The following is a 21,799-nucleotide window of genomic DNA, read 5'->3' on the forward strand; positions in this document are numbered from 1 at the left end:
CATCCTTAAATAGGTAAACTTGAACTTGCACACTGAACTTTCTATACCATTTGAACTTGAGGCTTTCACACTATTGCTCTTGTTGGTCTGCCATGTATGATTGGAATTGGAACAAGAGCTTCAGTATTTCTGCCCAGATTAATCATGTAAGTATAAATTGATTATACTGAATATGGGGTATAGAAACTGGGTTCTGCCTCTAGTGGCATATACATGTGTGTCTGCGTATACACACACACACACACACACACACACACACATTATTTTTTAATTAGGGGCTGGGGATTTAGTGGTTAGGATAAAGGCTTGAAGTAAATATTTTTGAACAAAGCCATATTCAATATCTAGCTCTGCACTTACTGGCTATGTGTGTCTTTGGGCATGTTACTTAGTTATTCTGGAGTTCAGCCTTCTAACCTATAAAATGGGGATAATAATTTTACCTCATAGTAGAGTATATGAAATATAATGTATACAGAGGATTCATTAGAATAACAAATAGCAAACACTCATTCAACAAATGGTGACTATTGTTATGACGCATTAAAAGAAGAAAATAGATTGTTTTCAAGTGACCCTGACTTCTATCAGTCAAGCATCTGTGATTCTGCCATTCATGACATTGAGGTCAAAAAAAAAAAAAAAAGAGAGAGAGAGAGAGAGAGATGAGGTCATCAGAATGAGTATAATGCTAAGGATTTATTAAATTTACAATCAGTATTTTTTTCTCATTTAATCATTTTATATCTTGTATCCAGTTTGTCATTTCTCTTAAGAGAAATGACAAAATTGTCACATTATGAATTTAGAAATTTCCACTTCAATCTACACATTAATTTTAAAACATCTATTTATGAAAAAATTATTAGAAGTTACTTCTGCATTTTACTAGCAAAACAGAATCTGTATTTTTCCAGTTCAAAGGCATCCATTAGAGAAATAGAAATGTTGTTAATATGTGTTATAAAAGCAGAATGATGGTTACAATTCAAAGCAGAAAAGAATTATCAACAAGTTAATGACTCTAGGCTTTAAGAATTTTTTCTATAATATAAAATACAACTTTTGCCTAGATATGTGTAGATTGAAATTTACTATTTCTAAGTATGATTGAAGGAGATTTGTAGAAGATTTTAGTTCACAGAGAATCCATGAGAACAGTCATAAAGATTTCAGTGAACAATAAATAATCAGAATTAACTAAAGAAACAGTGAGCAAGAAACTAATTAATTTATTAATAATAAATATTTCAGGTTGAAAATATCTAGATATCAAGTGTTTTTGGAACATTGTTTATTATTTAGAATCAACATGTTCCTCTTACCAGTTTTTTGTTCCTGTTTCCTCCTTTTTATAATTATTAGAAACTGCCAAGCAATAGTTTATTCAATCAATATTTATAACAGAATGAATGAATGTTTAAGAAATAACATAGTAACTTGACAAGTACATAATATCCAAATTATATTTTTTCTAATACACAAAATATATTTACAAAGGAGGTATTGATTGCAATTAATACATTTTATACAAAATAATTGAAAAGATGAAATGGCATATGTATTCAAATATGAATATTTTCCTCGTTAACAAATATCTCAAGCAGAATATTTCATTTTTTCCTCTCTTTTTTGCAATGGAACTTTCTTATCTACTATTTTAAATTGCTTTATCTCATCTACCTGAATGAAGTTAAGGAAACTACCAGGGTCTTGTACAAATATCATGAGATTTTTTCCAAAGGGAAAGGGAGTTTTTTTTTTCCCCAAGAAGTTTTATGTAGTATCCATAATGAACCAATCAGACAGGCTTTTGTTGTTGTTGTTTTGTTTTTGTTCTTGTTTTTTTTCCTAAGCAAAAGAAAAAGAAAATCGAGAAGGGAAGCTTGTAGACTCAAGACCCTGCAGGAACCACCTGATTCCCTGGTAGACATGGTAACATTTGAACTTATGGGAAATTCAATTTTTTTTTTTTTTTTTACTGTTAGCACTTTTTATTTTATAGATATTATCATTTCCCCTGTAACAAAGAAATAAAATTTTCTTGAAGCAAACCTGTTTAGCATTTAGACTATGTAGTCTTCATACTATATTAATTTCTGTAGCGATCATACAAACTAGGGAGAAATATCCTATCTCCCTGGGTAACCTATCTCTCCTCTGCCCCATATACATCTAATAATAGAATTCCAGAAGTGTCCAACCAGTTAACATCAAGCTTAGTTTTCAACAGTTGTTAGCTCTAAGGGCACAGGCCTTTTGGTTAATTACAAATCAATCTCTAAGAGAAATAAGCATTTCAAATACTGGCTTAATACTTACTTTCAGGAAAGCCCATACCTAGATCAATTAGTTTTTCTTAGGGCTAAAATACTTGTTTATATTGTGTACTAAACTAAAATTACTTTTTAGTCATCTTTGGCTTTTCAGTCTTGCTTTGGAGCCTAGAGACAGTGCCCTTAAATTGAGGAAGATAGCTACATTTGTGTTCAAAGCACAAATACCAAATAGCATATCTTCACTGATAAAGGAAACTGTAGATCAGTCATGCCTTTTTAATATTGATCTGATGGAGCTTAATAAAACTAAAGATAACTCAGATATATAGTTAGGACAGTTGTATGCATTCCTGCTTTTCATCAGAATAATCTCTGGGGCTTCAAGAAACACAGGTGCCCAGGGTACCTGGGTGACTCAGTCAGTGAAGCATCCAGCTCTTGGTTTCAGCTCAGGTCATGATCCCAGGGTGGGTAGAGTGAGCCCCACGGTGGGCTCTAATGGAGTCTGCTTGAGATTCTCTTGCCCTCTCCCCCTTTCCCCTTCCCCCCCAATTCTCCCTCTCTTTCTCTTTAAAAAAAAATATATTTTTTTTTTAAAAATTATATATATATATATATATATATATATATATATATATATATATATATACATATATCTTTTAGAAAGAAGGAAAAAACACAGATGCCTAAGCCACACTGAACTGGAGTCTTTGGTGTTGGGTACATATATCTGAGGTGGCACCACTGTGGGGAACACCGCTGTAGATAGGCACTCCTTTGGCAGTCATTTCAAACACACTCGCATGCCCATTGAGGCACTAGTGATCCAACTGGATAGACCATTGTTTACTTGTTATTGTGAAAAGTTTGTTCTCATGTGCCAGGACATAGGCCCAGGGTGGAATCTGTAAGATGAATGATGTAGTCCCCTATTTCCCACCCTCACATCTAACTCTAAAAGCTTTGATTTTTCTCCTGGGGTCTACTGGTCACTCAGTCTACTTATTTAATAGCTTTCAGATTTATTATCTCATCCAAGCACTATCCAAAAATGAGTTCACTTCTTTAAAAGAAATGAGATAGTCTGAAGTATGATGATCTTAGGATTTTTCTCTATCCTGCCACTTTTATTACATACCTGTCCACTAAATATTATTTTGAAAAAACCTACTGAGAAAACATATATTTTAGACATCAGCACCACAAGAGAATAGACGAGAGAAGTATACCGCAGAAAATCATTTCAAGACGTTTTGAACTTCAAATAATTTCTTTTGGTTTTTCATGAGCGCGTTATGTTCTAATAAACCAGTCATTTTCAAGGCACTGTTTTCTAATGTAAAATGTGTACAAAGTTTTTCTGGATAGCATGACTTTGCTTCTATGACATAAGACATTAAATCTGAATTATCTGAATCTGAATTTGCCTGCGAAATCCTCCGGATTAGAATAGATCGTTTAAATGCTGTTGGATTGGAGTTTGTGAAAAAATGTTCGAAAGACTATTTTGAACTTAATGTTAAATGTGTTTTATTAAAGCATTAAACTATCACCCTTTTTATTATAAACTAATATTTCATCAAATTTCATCAGCCCTATATTCAGATCATCCTAAAATGTGGATAATACATTGATGCTGTGAGAAATTTAAAAATATGAATCTGCTGAGATAAAGGCTACATCGCCCACAAATGATTAAAATATATATCTTCTTATACTGGACTTCTTGATATACATGTTTACATTTCAGAAGGTTTTAACTGGTATCATGTGCCTTCTGCAAATGACAGTGAAAATCTTTGAAGCTGGGAGTCCTGATGTGTTTGATAATCAGGGGTCTGAATAAAGGGTTTTCACTGTATGTCTACACAAACACATGCTTATGTTTAACTCAGTGTATTGAACAATTTTGAACTGTAGACACCGGGCCATTTATGATGTAACTGATGGGAATACGCTTTGCATGCAACAAAGGCCCATCTTATTAAAAGGTAAATGTTACAAAAATAACGTGTAGTGTAAATGCATCTTTAAAACAACCCAGAGCATTCATCTTTGATAAATAAACTTATCTGCATGAAATCGTATTTAAAAGCTAACTTGCAGCAGCAACGTCTTTTTTTTTTGGTGACAATTCAATATTTTGTTCTTTTTGTGGGTGTTCTGTTTGTTTGCAGTCAGATGAGTGAGCCTCATAGCGGTTTGACGCTCAAATGTGCCAAGTGTGGAGTAGTTTCAACAACAGCTTTGTCAGCCACCACCGCCAGTAACGCCATGTTAGTCCCAATCATTTACATCTTCTTGTTACAAATCTTTTACAGTGCATGTGAGAAAATGCTATTGTGGAAAAATAAAAAATGTCGTGTTTGCTAATATCGGAGCTAAGAGCATACTTAAATATTTATAATTGGCAACTGCCTTTATAACTATTGTGGGATTGGCTATAAAACATAAATAAAACTATGCAATGTTATCTGCTTTATGGTTTCCAAGTTAATGGTCTTGGTACCACATCCAAGAATGCTTTGTTGAACGGGGGTTGGTTATTGCCTGGGGCGTGACACGCAGCTACGCAATGTTGCTCTCTCTGTCTCTCAACAGGGCGTCCCTTTGGAGTTCCTGCGTGGTGCTGCCCCTTCTGGCTTTGACGTGGATGTCTGCAGTTCTGGCCATGACAGACAAACGCTCCATATTGTTTCAAATACTTTTTGCCGTGTTTGATTCTTTGCAAGGTTTTGTGATAGTCATGGTCCACTGCATTCTTCGGAGAGAGGTACGAAAGAGAATCCCTCTGGTAGAGGGGGATGTTGGTTAGATGAGTATTTTCCTTGTTAACAAATAGGATCATTCATTTTAATACCTTGGGATTAAAATCATCTCTTCTAAAGGCAATCATTTGGAAAGTCAAAGCTAAAGGAGAAGCTATAAGACAAAGTTCAAGAGGGTTCTTTGGACCCTGAAAGTGACAGTTAAAACAGATGGGACTGTGCAACAGAAGATGCTTCCAGGGGTCCCAGACACCAGGGAGAGTAGAGTCAAGAGAGGTGATAAGTGGAGAGAAGTCCGTAAGAGACACTAGTAGATGAGGGAGTGGGGTGGCATATATATATATATATATTATAGATATATATATATATATATATATATATATATTATATTATATTTTATTTATTTTACAGAGAGAGAGAGATCACAAGTAGGCAGAGAGAGAAGGGAAAGCAGACTCCCTGCTGAGCAGAGAGTCCTATGCGGGGCTCGATCCCAGGACCCTGAGATCATGACCTGAGCCAAAGGCAGCGGCTTAACCTGCTGAGCCACCCAGGCACCCCTGGAGTGGCATATTTTTAAGAGGTGTAGTTCATAAATGTAATACAAAGATATCTCTTAAACCCATTCCCAGCTGCTTCGGCACACAGCATATCCCCATTCCTTCATACTTATTACATTTTAAATAGAAAATGTTGAGGATTACCAAATGGTTTTTGTGTCTCTATACTAAATTAAGGTTGCTAAAGGTGTGTGATTTTGAGATGGATGTTTATACTTAAAAAAAAAAAATGTACACAATGCAACACAAAGGCGGTAATTGTCCCCAGGAACTACAGATCTAAAATCACAGCATTTTTCCAGGTCATGGTTGAGGTTTATTGTCAGCAGTGAGGAAAACAAGTCCTCCTTCATGAGTTGAGACACTAACCTGCACTGAATCCACTGAGCAGTGATAGATGTCGGACGTGATTTGTTTTGTGAGAAAATATTGTTTTCCAACCAGTGCAAAAATTATGCCGAGTGCTTGCAAGCACTGACACAGTGTTTACAAGGTTTATGAGTCATTTTTGTGTTTACTCTGGGGACAGTGGCAACTAAAACACAATGACACAGTGCCATGCCAGTAATTTTGAGGAAATGGCCTACACTGTCATTTCTCATTATCCAGCTTGTTTGAAAACTTTATTATGATGTGCACATTGCAGAAAGACTCATGTGTGTATGACTGCACACCACACAGTTTTTACAGTGATATGTGAAGGTAACCGAAGGTTTACCAGATGGGGAGAACAATATTTCTGAGCTGCTTCAGTAAGGTACAGATGTCAGCAATAAACCTACATGTGTATTCCAAGAACATTATATGATGAAAAGAAGAGTGACTTCACATTACAAAGGAGGCAATATTTCATCATTTAAAAATATGATTTAGCTTATAGTTGCCAAGCCCTTTAATTCCCTCATCACAAATTTCTACCTAGAATATCGGTATTAAAAATATTGCAAGTATTCAATCCTTTGTAGACCCAAATTAAGTAAAAGTTAAGGGGAAATTGAACAATTTAGGGCTGTGTAATTTATCAACGATAGCTGCCTTGTGGGTCTTCTGCATTATCTGTAATGTGTTTATGTAACAAAACTGTTCTAAGCAAATAGACACAGGATGCATTTTTGATTGACAATTAAGGATGAACAGTTGTGGGTTTTAAGCAAGATACATAATACATTTATGCAGTTTTCAGACAATAATAACACTGTAGGTGTTAAAGAGGAGAAAAGTATCCTATCTCTAAATAAGCCTCTGTTTTTCTTCAGAAATATGCTTTGGACATAGCCCTAGGCTATGTTAAAAATATTCAGGTTTTAAAATGACAGATATTTTGATGGTTTATCATCAAATTTTTGCTCCTTACATGAAGAAAAATATTTGGCATACAAATTTATTTCCATCAGAACTTTTCCATAGTTGCTAATTGGACTAATAACCATCAAAAACATGATTTAAGGGTAATTAAATCAAATCCTATAATAAAAGCTTCTGCTAAGTAGATATCTGTAAATATATGTTTCCTTTTTCAATAGGGAGTCAAAGTATGAATATTGGCCCTGTTATGATTGCATTTTCAATGATTAGTTCAAATTGAATAGTTTTATAGCTGATAAATGAATGGCAGAGTGTCATCACTCTCATTTCCAAAACCTGAAATGAAGAATCACATATCCATTATTTTCGCATTGACTTTAAAAATACCCTGTAACACTGCTGTAAGTACACAGAGCAGATGTCAGTTATAGGGCAAATCTCTCAGAATTTCTCAAAGGATGTTTTTACTGAAAAAAAAAACAAAAGAACCTTGTTTAAAAAGGTTTTGCAAATCCCAAGGACCACATCCAAAGAAGGCCTCACTGGGTTCAGAGAAACTCATCTTGACCTTCTAACTGTGTATGGCCTAACACACCAGTAATAAGTCTGTCTCATATTAGCTGTGATCACACTGTGCTAACTTTAAGCATAGTCCAGGAGAAGAGGAGCATCTTCCCATATCCTCAGTGTCTCCTCTGAACAGAAGTTCCATAAAAATACACCAAAGCAAATGGTCTAGATAGCTACCTATAAAATACTGGGTAATGACGCCTGTCAAACTACCTGATAATCCCATAGGAGATTTTAGGAATACAATTTTACCTCTACTGCCTTTTTCACTTTAAAATATTTTTTACAATAACTCAGGATGATTTGTATGGATTTTTCTTCATTAAAAATGTATAAGCAGTGTAAGAAATATTTCCTTCAATTTAGAGAAAGACTGGATACAGATACACTTTTTTTTTTCCTGTGTATTTCTGACTTGCAGTAACATAATTTGGTCATTTATAGTCTTTAATGATTCTTCCAATATGAATCCAAAAGCCTTTTCCTATATTTACCTTTGTAATCTTCCTGTGAAGGAGGTGGGTGTGCACAAGGGAGGAATATGGCCTCTCAGTTGAAGAAAGAGAAAAGAAACAAAATAGTATAACAGGCATTTAAAATGTGATGTGTATGGGGCTTGATTTATTCTAAATGTGCCTTTGCTTTTAGTGGATCCAATTTTAAAACCAAATCATTTCACGTCAGAAGGGAAGAGAAAAATGATCACTTTGGTTCTGGCAACTCAATTATATTCCACATTAAAAAAAAAAAAAGCAAATTGATTATTTGCATAACAATTTGTTGCAACCTCCAGATTGACATCTCAATATATAAATTTCATAAAATTTGTATTCTTGAAAATACAATTTTGTCTTCTGGAGCAACTCTGTCTATTGAATTGCTTTGGTAGATGCTTCTGACAAAAGAGAAAACAAAAAGAGGGAATAAGAAAAAAAATGATTTATCACACATCACTTGCAGCAACAAAACATAAATCTTAGAAGCTAATATGTGTAATGCCTAATAAGACAGAATCTAATAGAATAAATATAGATGCTTTCTTCATTTATTCATCATTCCTTGATTAGAATTCATTTGCATTAAACACATAACGACATCTACTATTTACTATTCTCCACATTGCTATGGAAATTCAAACTACACAAGTTATGAAACCTTTGAAATAGTTACTGTTGCTAGGAAACCACTTTCTTGGTGCCTGCACATTCTTCTCATTTCTCCTGTCTCTGGCTGTGCCTGGCTCTAAGACAATCTTACAGCTTAATGTCAGAGGGGGAAAATAACAAGATTGTGATACAAAATAAGCTACAATAAAACCCTTTCACTAAATGAAAGGAAAGAGGCAAGTGCTTAAATAGATGACTTTGTTGTATCAGTGTGTGAGGGTCCATGGCGCTCTGTAGTGGCAGTAGAAGGGCCAAGCTCCTCTTTTCCCCAGCACAGGCAGGAGGTCTAGGCTGCACCAGATGAGGTCCCAGAAACTTCATCCAAACCCAGGAAGCAATTTTGTAACAAAGTGCTTGAAATAAACATGAACAGCTTTCTCTTTCTTTCTTTCCCTCTTCCTCTCTTCCTCTCATTTCCCTCTGCCTTTTTTTTTTTCCTTCCAATTTCCAATTTGGAAAGTCACAAGTCACAAGTACATGACTGTGAATATATAAAACAGACGAGCATCCTTACTGATCTCATCTAAAACAAATGTTCTCCCCCAAATCATTAAAAAAAAATAAATGAAGACAATAGCAGTGAAATAACTAGAGAGCAGTTGGAAAAGAGGTCATACTGCATATAATATAGTTCAGATTGAGAGTTGCATGAGTCTCCAAGCCTGACTATTTACAGGGAAATTAGGTATGACTCATCATTACGGAAGTGCTTACGGAAGCGCCAATCTGTGCACGCCCTTAATGAGGGAGGGCAGGAGTTTCAATTGGCCTCTGGAGTGTGTGATAGAAGACTTCAGAATGCAGTGGGTCCTAAGCAGAAAAATAGGGTCAGAGGATTAAGAAGTGAAAGTTTCATGTAAGGGAAGATGGAGAGAGATTATTAGGCATGAGATTTCCATGGAATGGAGCCTGCGGTGAATATAGAATAGTCCTCTCTGAGACCATCGGGGATACATGGAGGCATGAAGCAAGTGATGTGATCCTACATACTAGAGTGATTTAAAAAAAAAAAAAAAAGTTTATAACTGCAACCCCAAGAGAAAGACAGTACTGACAACATTTGAGTGCATAGCATTGATTAAGTGATGTTTTTAGAGCTCTGTCATTGGGCTGTTCAGTGGCCATGCTAAGAGGCCACTGTGTGTCATGTCATGAAGAAGTTCAGTAGATTTCGTAGAGTTAGTGAGTGGTCCAGGTTGGGAGGCTCAGGGTGCCACTGATTCTAAGATTCTCAGTTGCTCAGAAGGATAAAGATTTAAGGGAAAAGGGAGTGGGTTGCTAAGAGCCTTTTCTTTGTCAGGCTGAATTGAAAGTTCAAGAAGAAATACATTTAAAGATCATTTTGTTTCTTGTGTTTGTTTTCTGGGAATGGGAGAATGGCTCACGGTACTGCAATGAAGCTGAATTTTATCAGAACAGAGAATGGAAAGCATGAAGAGTGCCTTTAACTAGGAACATGGATGTGACATACATGAGCAAGGATCATATGCTTCTATTCCTATGTTCTTATTCCCAGAAATCACCAGCCTCCCTTATTCCATTTCTTATAAATCCTACCTCTCCCTTCAGATTAGGTTTTCCTGACCTGAGCATAATCACAATTATATTATGAATATTTTCATCAGTCTTAATATGCACCTGTGGTCCTCCAAACCCAGGCAGAGATCTAGGAGCTTTAACCACAGCATGAAATCAGATGTGGGTTTTTTTGGTTTGTTTTTTGTGTGTTGTTTTTTGTTTTTTGTTTTTGTTTTTGTTTTTACAGACAGAGATCACAAGTAGTAGGCAGAGAGGCAGGCAGAGAGAGAGAGGAGGAAGCAGGCTCCCTGCTGAGCAGAGAGCCAATGCGGGACTCTATCCCAGGACCCTGAGATCATGATCTGAGCCTAAGGCAGAGGCTTTAACCCACTGAGCCACCCAGGCGCCCGCATGAAATCAGATGAATCAAGTGGCATCAGTGAACGAATTGAGACACAGAGTGCATGGCAGAGATTGGCAAACAGGCATGTCTGCCAGGTGGCATCCAACCTGGGCTTGCTTTACTTAAAATTCTTCTGAGTATATCTGGCCACAAGGATAGGCAAATCCTACTTCCCACTCCTCCGGGTTCCCTGGGATCCCACCTTGCAACATTGTTAAACTGGTGGCAGAAAGTTGAATGTGTCTGGAATAGAGGTCAGAATTAAGTTTTCATTTTCTGCCTTGAAATGGGTGGCATGATACTAAAATTAAGTATCTTCTGTGAAGACCTTAGCTGGGGTGTCTGACATAGAACTTCCCTTCCTCCTTTTCTCATTTGCATGCTAAAGAAGTGGTGCTCCGTTTTTTCAGTTCATATATGTGACATGTCCTCTAGGGGAGCTTACTGTAACCCCCCAAACTGGTACAAAACAAGGTAAAAAGCTGCAACAGTTTTGAAAGTGATAGATCCTTTAGGTGTTCAAAAATGCCAGTAACGGGCACCTGGGTGGCTCAGTGGGTTAAGCTGCTGCCTTCGGCTTGGGTCATGATCTCAGGGTCCTGGGATCGAGTCCCAGGTCGGGCTCTCTGCTCAGCGGGGAGCCTGCTTCCCTTCCTCTCTCTCTCTGCCTGCCTCTCTGCCTACTTGTAGTCTCTCTCAGTCAAATAAATAAATAAATAAATAAATCTTTAAAAAAAAATTCCAGTAGACGAAAGTCGTTAGGACTGAAATTTAGGAGTAAAGTCCCTATTTTCCCTTCCATGTAAAGCAAGGGACAAACCATTTTTATTTCCTTTGCTATCAGAGAAGTCATGTAATGCTTTCATAATGTGAAGTCATTTGTGTTATTTATGTCAGTTGGCATAATATACATGAAATTGAGAATAATCTTCCTGGTTCATTTAATGATTAAGTTATATGGAATTTAATATGATTAAAAAAACCTGAGTCATTTATTTCATATGAATCAATAGAAACAATAGTAGACCTTAGATCCAGGAAAAAAATAGAATGCATAAGAAATCCCCCCCCACCAACAAGCTAACAATCGCAAATAATTATAAGGATGAAACTTAATTTTTTTGCTTGTCTTAAAATGACCCTCACGAATAGAAAATCAAGAATAACGGGAGGTAAAACTGCCTTCTTAAAAGATAAAGATTTGGGGTCTGAGCTGCTTGGTAGCTAAATCCAGAGCCCGTTTCAAACAGTGCAGCTCTTGCCGTGAGGTTTCTCTCAATTGCAACGCTGCCAAGCATTGCTCAGTGCTCTTCCCCAGCAATCTCTAAATCTGGCACCAACTTTCACAGTGACACTCTGCCAGCTGCCTTCAGAGCGAGGACCAACCGAGAAGCTCTGGTCTTGCTGCTCCTGAGAGGATGCAGACCGCTGTTCTGTGGGGGGTGGGGGACACTGAGGCGAGACACACCCTGGCAAACATCTTTGAATTCATGCCTCACTCAGGAAACCATCCACAATAAAAGGGTGTGTGGCTTTGCAGGTTTTTAGAGCAGCCCCCGGCAGGACCTAAATGGGATGACTTTGGTGGTGCCGCTGATGGATACTTGCAGAAGACAGCCTTGGTTCCTTATTCTTTCCCCTCACATTGTTTTTGACATTCTTTTTTTTTTTTTAAAAACTTCACAACATGATATCAGATTTCCTTAAAGTGCCCTAAATACCTGTTCTTTGCTACTCCCCCAATACTTTTTAACCCTTGTCTGGCTGCCAGTTAAGGTTAAAGACCTACTGGAAGAGTATTGTAAAAAGAGGACATTTTGGAGGCTAGATTTTAATTGTGCCATCATATGTCAGACATTTAATTGTTCAAGACGAGTTTATTAAAAACTGCATTTACTGGGATGCCTGGGTGGCTCTGCCAGTTCGGTGTCTGCCTTTGGCTCAGGTTATGATGATCCCAGAGTCCTGGGATCGAGTCCCACATCGGGCTCCTTGCTCAGCAGGGAGCCAACTTCTCCCTCTGCTCTGCCTGCCGCTCCCCCAGCTTGTGCTTTTTCTGACGCATAAACAAAAATCTTAAAAATAAATAAATAAAAATTGTATTTCCTGGTCTTGTGTAAGTTTTTAAAAAAATTACAAGAGTTATATAAAAATTTTTAAATTAAATTGTTAACTAAAATAAGTGCTTTGTTCCCCACAAACAGTAAATCAGGTAAATGAGTTTAAATGATAAATATGTGAATCTTCTAACAATTGTTTTTCTTCAATCTTAACCACAAGGCTAGAAACACCAAAACTATTATTGTCCTGCAGTGTAAATATGACAATTGGCACAGAAGATTTTAATATCAGGATGGGATAGCCAAATATAGATTCTGTCTTTGGTTTTTTGCTTTCTTCTTGTCTAGAATTAAGGTCCTTGCAGACTTGCTTTTTAAAAAATTCCAGTTGTTCTCTACTAGTACAATTCCCATCGATTCACCAAAGATATATAAGTCTTTTTGTTTACTTGATAGAAAATTCAATTAATTATCAAAATGTTTCCAAATAGCTACAGATAAATTTTCCAGGTACTGCCTCTCCTGAAACCCTTTTTTCTGTGATGAGGAATATGCCTTATGAAATCTAGCCTAATCATTCCTCCCTGACTGTGTTGGACAAATATTTAAGGCTAATTCATCTAGATTGCCTGAATGCATTTTTAAGATTTTGTAAAAATCAAATGGAGCATTCGGAATCAAGTAGAATTTCTCCTGCAAAGCTTTCTGCATTAGAGGTAACAGAAGCACTGAAAGTGTCAGAGAATCTAGCACTTAAATTATGGCATTTATGTGACTATTAAAGTGACTTTGAATTTATTGGAGATTTTTTATGCTTTTCTGTTTTATGTTTCTTCTGAATAGCATTGACTGATTCACAAAGCTGACATCATTCTCCAGGGTAGAAATGCCCTTAATCCATTGTCGTATTTGGGAATTTAGTAATTTTGAAGTATTGATTTTGTATGTGTATGTTATGAAAAAGAGATTTCTTTTATGTCTCCTTTAAGTGATAGGGTAGTAGATTTTGAAGAGAAACTTAGCAGAAGTTGCTTTTCCATATTTCATTGTCAGACAAAAATATCTGACAGCTAGACTCTGAAGGTCTGAAAATGGAGTGGTTAGCGTGGACCAGTTAAATTAATGTTTAGTATTACCAAGTGCCACTTTCATATGTTATATATGCTAGTATTTAGAAAGAGATTTGAAAAAATCTTTCATGTGACAAACTCCTGGAAGGCAATATTTCTAACATATGGTTTAGCTACCTTTATAAATTGTGTTTCTTATCAGTCACCTTGGGGCACAAAGAGAAAATTAGCACATACCTATTTTTTTGAGGTTAGTTCTTTGGACTTTTTCTTTTTTCTTTCTTAGTGTTTTTCCCCAATGCAAATTTCTGTGTAGCAAACAGTGATCATCTGACAAACACTAGACTCATTACCAATTTTTGATTATTAATGTGTCACTACTCATGACTTATACCTATTACTTCTTAACCTAAAAAGGAGGATCCTGAAAGTATTTGCATCTAAAGAGTCTAACTTTTCTCATGTCATGAGTCCTTCAAGGGAGATGCTGGAAGGTTTAGTTCTAAATATTTATCTAGTTCTTCAGGAAAAGATGATGAGACTAGATTTCCCTGAACCTATACTTGGATTGATGTTTTTAAAGGAGGAAAGAAGACATTATCTTGCCTATTAATAGCAGGCAACTCCTCACTCTTTTTTGCTAGTAAATCTCAGGTTTAGAAATATTAGCAGCCGAGGACAGAAAAGAGGTGAGAGAGTGTCGAGTCCATCCCCCACTCCCTAAATTCACAGCCTTAGTGGCCACATCACCAGAATTAGAACCTGAGGTGGAGAGTGTCGAGTCCATCCCCCACTCCCTAAATTCACAGCCTTAGTGGCCACATCACCAGAATTAGAACCTGAGGTGGAGAAAAAGAAGTAGACAGAGGTCTCCTTCCTGGACTGGCTGGCCAGGGCTCCATGGTGGTGACTAACCCCCACGTCACTTTCCAAATCTTGCAATGATAACTTCGGACATGGGCGGGAGGGGCTCGGTTTTCTTCTGGCCAGTACATCCACTGTACACATCTCACAGCTGAACAGTGACAGGATATTTTATGTCCCTGCTTTTCAGAAGTAAAGATCGTTCATTATGTGTTTACTTTGGTTGTCTGTGGGACGACGCTTTGGTAAAACGGCATATGCAACATCATGTCTGCTTTGTTTTTTAATCCAATAAAACAGATCATAATAAACTAGACAGGGAATATCAGTCTTGTGACATCAAAACAACACAATAGGAAAATGACCTTGTCATTGACTGGGATAAGAAGCTACTTGTGATGATGCCTATCGATAGCTTGTTAGACTCATGAGCCACAGGAAGTGGGAAGGACACGTTACTGCGACGGCATCATGTGATCAGAATAACTATCCATTGATTTATGTGTTTGCTATTCGTCGATTCATGTTCACTCACTTCATAAAGGATTTAATGTTCTTCAAGTTTCCTTATGCTATGTGTTTCTTTACTCAGAATCCAATTGTGAATGCTTATGAAGGAAATTTGTCTTTGCAAAGTGATCTTCTTCCTTTTATTTTTAAGATGACCAGGAAAAGAGTCTTTCGTTAACTTTTTGTTTCGTTGTGTTTTGCTTTTACACCAGGGCACATGGTACTTGAAGGGAGACTAGAAATAGTTGCCCCAATATGATCCTTTCCATGAGACATAAAGGGAAAACCCCAAATCAGTTCCAGTCAAAAGATCATGGATTAATCTCAATTCTGTGGTGTTTAAAGCTATTACAAAGATTGTGCCGTAGCAAATAGGAAATCCCCCTTGAAAGACATACACATTGTTTGTAACACTGAAAATAAATCTGCCTTCTGGCAAGAATTACTGATTTTTCAGCCAGACACAGCCCTGGTGAGAACTGAGGAGTTCCCAGCACCTCCCCCTATAGATTATGGCGAGTGATAGATGTGGTGGCATCAAGTCCAGGGATACTAGCATATGTATTAAGAAGTAAGCAAAATGGGTATTAGATATAAAACAATGACAGTTAACATTTCTCATTTGATTACCAATATAGACAATATCGGGTCATTACCAAGAGAGAAGAAAATTAATGGGTTTCTGCTCCCCCCCTACAGGTTCAGGATGCATTTAGATGCCGATTGAGAAACTGCCAGGACCCGATCAATGCTGATTCTTCAAGTTCTTTCCCTAATGGGCATGCTCAAATAATGGTGAGCTTTCATTTTCCTTCTGACTGTTGATTAATTCATGATTTGTGACAGGAATAAACAAAATATTCTTAGTACTAAAATAGTATCCAAGTCCCATTTCGAGTGACTTTGGCTTTAGTTCATGAACGTATTTAGAGCTATCAGATAAGTATTCTGTCCGGAATGCTCAGCAGTCCTGGATCTGTTATGGGCCTCCTGGTATGTTGAGTGTGGGGTTTCTGTGCAACACCAGAGAGTATTTTCATCCCTGCACAGAATAAGGGATATGTTTGTCCACAGGAACATGTTTGTTTACAGACCAGAACACTATGGACCTGCACTTCTGGCCATAAAGCAGTGGTGCTTAACCTTTTCTGTGCCTTAGAATCTACACTCCAGACCAGTGAAATAAAAATGTCTGGGGTGGGAACCCCAGTATTGGCGGTTCCAACATGCAGCCTCAGATTAGAACTACTGCCCTAAGGCAGAAGGGTGTGGCCACAATTCCAATTAAAGGTCAGTCATTGTACAAGAGCTGGACTGCTGAGATTAAGGGGTCCTATAGGCAAAAGCACTTTGATGTCTTTTAGAAATGAGATAAGATGTAAACTATGACTCATTAAAAACAGGGTTTAAATAGAGACTTCTTTTTTCATATATTCAATTTATTATGAGTGTTTTTGGATTAGACAACATAAAATAGTCAAAAGGATATACTAATAACTAAGGCTTGGGAAGGAATTACCAATTCTGTATTAAAATAAATAGATAAATACTGAAATTTCTAATTTAAAATATTAAAATAAATTTTAAAAATTCTAAATAATATCTTCCAGTATATGACTAGAAGAATTTTTTTTTTTTTTTTTTTTTTTTTTTTTAAAGATTTTATTTATTTATTTGACAGAGAGAAATCACAAGTAGTCGGAGAGGCAGGCAGAGATAGAGAGAGAAGCAGGCTCCCTGCTGAGCAGAGAGCCCGATGTGGGACTCGATCCCAGGACCCTGAGATCATGACCTGAGCCGAAGGCAGAGGCTTAACCCTCTGAGCCACCCAGGCGCCCCCATATGACTAGAAGAATTTAATTAAGACAGGCTAATTTAATTTTGTCATTTAAAGAAATTAACTGATCTGTTTGGGGGTAATATAGGGATGAAAGTGAACTCCAGCAAGTTGTAGACCAGATGAGTGTTGTTTAATATTCAATTTTAATTCCTAAATCTCAAAGGCTTTTGTCAATTTGAATGAAAATGGATCATTAGAAGAGCCTAGTTTGACTATTAAAGGTTTGACAAAGCTATATTATATGATACTACATTATAAACAATGTACTCAAAGTGAATACTTTATAAAAAACAAAGACATTTATTTAACTATGTTCAACAAAGACATTTATTAACTATGTTCATAATAATACACATTTTTTTGTGGTTTAAGAAATTATCTTGAAGGTCTATCCTTTTATAGATGATATCAGTCTCCTGACTGAAGAGGACAGTGAGTAGTGTATTGCTTTATTAAAATTTTATGCCAGTTTTCTACTGCTTTAATTCTACATTTGGTCTCTGACAAACAGGCTTGAAAACAATTTGATTATTCCTCAAGAAAATTCTTTTGCACAAAACAATAATCTAGTACTGCCTAGTCAGGTATCTGTAAACTTTAATCTAGTTAGTAAAAGTCACATTAAAGGTTTTCATTAAAGGTTGATTCTATGCCTTGTGATTTGTTGTTACAGACAGACTTTGAAAAGGATGTAGACATTGCTTGTCGATCAGGTAAGAATATTTGGATTTTGAAAGTATCATGAGGGACGTGAAATCACTTTTATGATTTTGATTTTAATGAAAATGCCACAGTTTACACATCACCTATTCATGTGGATGAATAAATAGAATCTCTCAAAAGGAAAGCATTGTAGCAGCAGAACATGGTAGAGGGGGCGGGATGGGGGCTGAAGGGGGAATGAGGATTGACAGAGAAACGAAGAATGGCTCGTAGGAAGCACAGTGACAATGGGAAAGCACGGACTTGGAGACATAAGACTTCCATTCCACTGCTCTCTGGTTGTCAGGGGTAAGGCCAGTCAGTTTGGCCTCTGTGTGCCTCACTTCATCATCTGTGGACTATGGGTTGTTGCCAGGATGAAATACATTGTGTGTGTGTGTGTGTGTGTGTGTGTGTGCATCCTAGCTGCTGCCATTGCTACCTGCTTAGCAGAGCCCAGAAGAAACTGTTCAGTGTTCTCTGCTTTAGAGAGCTAGGGTCCCATGGATGGTGTCCCTTATGGTTATCCTCAGCCTGGGGCTAAATTTTCACCAGGAGTCGATGACTCAAGAGTTTCAAAGGAAACTACGTGTTCCATTTGTTGGATAATTCCAGTTGTTGCAAATGTTTCTGCATATTGAGATATAATAATATACCTTATTTTATGTTGTATTCATTGACTTGAGCACTGCCTTCTAAAATCAGAGTGGCTGTCTACTTTATCCAAATATCCAGATGTTTGGAAGCAAATCCCATTTATTCTAGTCCAAGCCCTTTTTCTCCAAACTCAACAAACCATGGTTCCTCATTCATTGCTCATAGTATCCTCCTGGGCAGGCACGGTGCCCGTGGAGCCTCCAGTCTGTCAGTAGATTTTAAATTATGGTGCCCAAATGTACACACTTATTCAGCATTCCTCACACTTGGCTCTTTACTTATATTAATGTTATCTACATTTGCATTTCATAACAACTGGTGCTGTTACTACTGTCAACTTGTCAAGACTTCTTGTAGTTGTCAGGATGTTACCAGTAGAGGATGGAGTAAAAGTTCTGGGTTTTTTCCTGGAAGAAAAATCTGGCCTTGCATTTATCTCTGTTTGCTCTTTTGCTAGTTTCAGGCTAGCATTCTATCCATTGGAAATTTTGGGGCCATTGAAAATTTGATGAGAATACCTTCTAAATATCTATTCACACTGTTAATGGGGGAATTGGATGGGAAGAGAAAGGGTGTAGAACCCTGCTGAGCTCAGTAGGGCACCTCCCACCACTCTTTAAGAATACTTTTCAGATTCACCTCATAAACATGAAACATCTTGGCAGGTTGTAAGATCATAGAGTTGTCATAATCACAAAAACATGAGAGACCAAGTTCATAGTCTCATTTCTGAATTCAGTGAAAATTCTCTGTGTAGAGTACAGTCATAGCCGAGCGGTAGAATAACTATCATAACTTGGCAACCCACATTGGGTCTGGGGGTAGGGGGCTAGGAATCACTCTTTCTTATTGAATAGCTAACAAAATATTGCTAAGAAACAGCCTCATTAGTGTTTGGTTTCCAAAGTCTGCCATTTCGGTTTTTGGACAACTGATAAAACATTTTCCATTGCTCCGTCTGCCCTCAATAATTTCTCAAAGATCACTGGCTACGGTGCCAGGTTCTACATCTGCGTTCTAAGATGGATGTGATCTGTCTGGGTTCCAGAAGCCTGAGTTTCTTTAAAATAATTAGTGATTCATTTAATTCCTATTTTCCCACATGTAGTTTAGCTTCCTTTCAGCCTTTTCTGGTGTACTCTTTATAGTTGTCCTTGATAGAGAACCAGGAGAGGAACAAAGTAGTTTTATCCAGACCAACCTTGTTAGCAGCACCTGGGAACCTGTTCAGAGTGTGCACTTTCAGGCCCCAGATCTCCTGTGGGGCGGGTGTAGTTACCCATGTCCTTGCCAGTTGTCCCGGTACTCGAGTGCATGCTGATGTCGGAAAGCCGCTGTCCTAGACCATCCTCCCCAAGCCATGGTCTCATCCGCCAGTATTCATCCTGCTCTCTTGCTAAGTTACCCTTTTTCTCCAGACTTTGTGGCGTTCTGGAATTTAGTGTTCCTGAGCCGTTATTTTGTTCAAAAATAGTCTTGTAATTTTCTTTTTTCTTTTTGTCGGTGCCCCTTTTAACTGAGCTCATCAGGAATTTGCCTCAAATTTTCCCTAGAGGTTTCTGTTCAGTTCAGTTTTAAAGTTTCAATTCATGGACTCCAAGTAATCTTCCTCTAAATTTTGTTGAAATTCACTATCCCAAAGGGTGGAATACATACCTGATTATGCAAAATACTTAGGTGCTTTTTCTTTTACTGTGCTAGTATGTATGTTTTGCCTTTTAAACTTAATTAATTTCTCGTAAAAGTCCCATCACTTTAACATCATGTTTGTAATGTGTAGGTGGTATGCATTTGTTTAGTTTTCCATTTGAAATTTGGATATCCATTTTAAGCAAGTCTAAGAGGCAGAAATACCTCTCATATGGAGTAGACACTACATAATAACTGTCTTTCCTCAAATATTTAAAATATTCAATTTTTCAGTAAAGATGGCTGTGTCATGTCATAAAAATATGGGAACTATGACTACAAATCATATTAATTGATACAAAGCTAAATGAATTTTGCACAAATACAGATTATAAAATCAATATTCAGTACAAAAATTTCCTTTATAGTTTCTAATACATTCATAAAAGTGTAAAGCTATATATGCCAACCAGTTCCCATAACTTGCCTTTAAATTGTACTGCTACAAATTTTGGATTAGTTTTTATATGCAGTTAAAGATTAAAAATATTCTTCCCTGAATTTGGAGATTTTTTAAAGTATTTTATTTAAAGTGTCATTAAGTCTATTAATTTAACATACTTTTCTCTTAATGATTTTATGTAAATTTTTCCTGGCAACCACAGTTCATTACTGATCTGAGGTTGGGAAGTAACTTTTTTTAAACTGAATTATTCTACTTTTTTGTATAATAAATACAAAAGCTTACAACCAAATGTGGATTAATAAAAATTTATATGTAGATATAGATTTAATGTGATTTTTAGTGTCTGAAATAAGAAGACCTAGTACAATAATTAAATACAGTATCTCTAAAGATAAAAGATAATTACATGAATGGTGTGGTTTTTTTTGAATGATGCATGTTTTGAAATAATTTTGAAGGCTTCTCTTCTTTGTAGTCAGGAAAGACGTAATCTTCTGGTTTTTAACCTCTGCTTTAATGAATAATCATTATGGTGCTATTTGAAAATTGGATAAAAATGGGTAAGTTTCAATATATCTGCAACTTTTCATGAGGAAACAATGAACCAAATACTTTACAGTCGTCTCTGCCTAATGAAATTTTCAATGACAATTGCTCTGCCTTGTAGGTAGAACAACATTAAGTGCAGACATTGAGCCAACCTACAGTGCTCTTCTATATGTTTTCAATACCATAATGTGTGACTTTCTTCTTAGCTAGAGACAGGAGAAAAATGATAAAATCCATTTTAATTAAAAATTCTGAATTCTTTCATTGGTTTGTTTTTGTTTGATTTGGTTTATGTTTTCATTTCTTCCCCTTCCCTTACTACAAGTCATCATGCATTTTCAATTTTTCTAAGTTATTATTTTGCAGGCTTAAAATTAAACTGAGTTTTCAGAGGCTCATACGGTTAAAGTCAGTGGCAATTTCAAACCCTCCCCCTCCTGCCCAAAGGCATTCGAGCATATGGATTGATCTTGTGAAGAAATTCTTTTTTTTCTCCACATGGAACTGAAGATGATAAAAACTTTTGAACCCTGTATCTACCTTGACCATATGGACTTCATAGATGAATGCTCATTAATTTTCAACGTGCATAATTTTGGAGGAATTTCTAATGTAGTATGATGAAATTCTCATTGATTACCTCTTTCAAGAAGTATTTTAATGAATAGAACTTGTAGAATTCCTTAGGGGAAGAGCCTTTGAGAAAAAGTGAAATTTATGTGACTATATCCATGATTTCATAAAACTCTTTACAAAAGACTGGTGGAGAAACTTCTCTGGTGTCTGCCTTTCCCCTGAAAAGCTATGCAGAGTTGTTTAAGAATAGGGTATGGAGATTTTTGAAAGTCCATTAGACAACTTCCGGATGTGTTTAGCTATGGAC

The 21,799-nt window shown here is 36.6% G+C and overlaps 1 protein-coding gene across 4 annotated transcripts in view; it reads left to right on the plus strand.

The window, feature by feature from the left end:
• The window catches only part of ADGRB3 (adhesion G protein-coupled receptor B3), a 723,296-nt gene that overhangs the window by 665,449 nt on the left and 36,048 nt on the right, over positions 1-21,799 (plus strand). For 3 of the 4 annotated variants that reach the window (XM_059178363.1, XM_059178364.1, XM_059178366.1), the window contains 4 exons: positions 4,457-4,555; positions 4,881-5,052; positions 15,773-15,868; positions 17,587-17,626. In XM_059178363.1, the coding sequence (XP_059034346.1) occupies positions 4,457-4,555; positions 4,881-5,052; positions 15,773-15,868; positions 17,587-17,626 (407 nt within the window). The remainder of the gene's footprint in view (positions 1-4,456; positions 4,556-4,880; positions 5,053-15,772; positions 15,869-17,586; positions 17,627-21,799) is intronic. The other variant, XM_059178365.1, reaches the window with a different exon arrangement.

Source organism: Mustela lutreola, chromosome 6 (genome assembly GCF_030435805.1).
Source record: "Mustela lutreola isolate mMusLut2 chromosome 6, mMusLut2.pri, whole genome shotgun sequence".
Lineage (NCBI taxonomy): Eukaryota > Metazoa > Chordata > Mammalia > Carnivora > Mustelidae > Mustela > Mustela lutreola.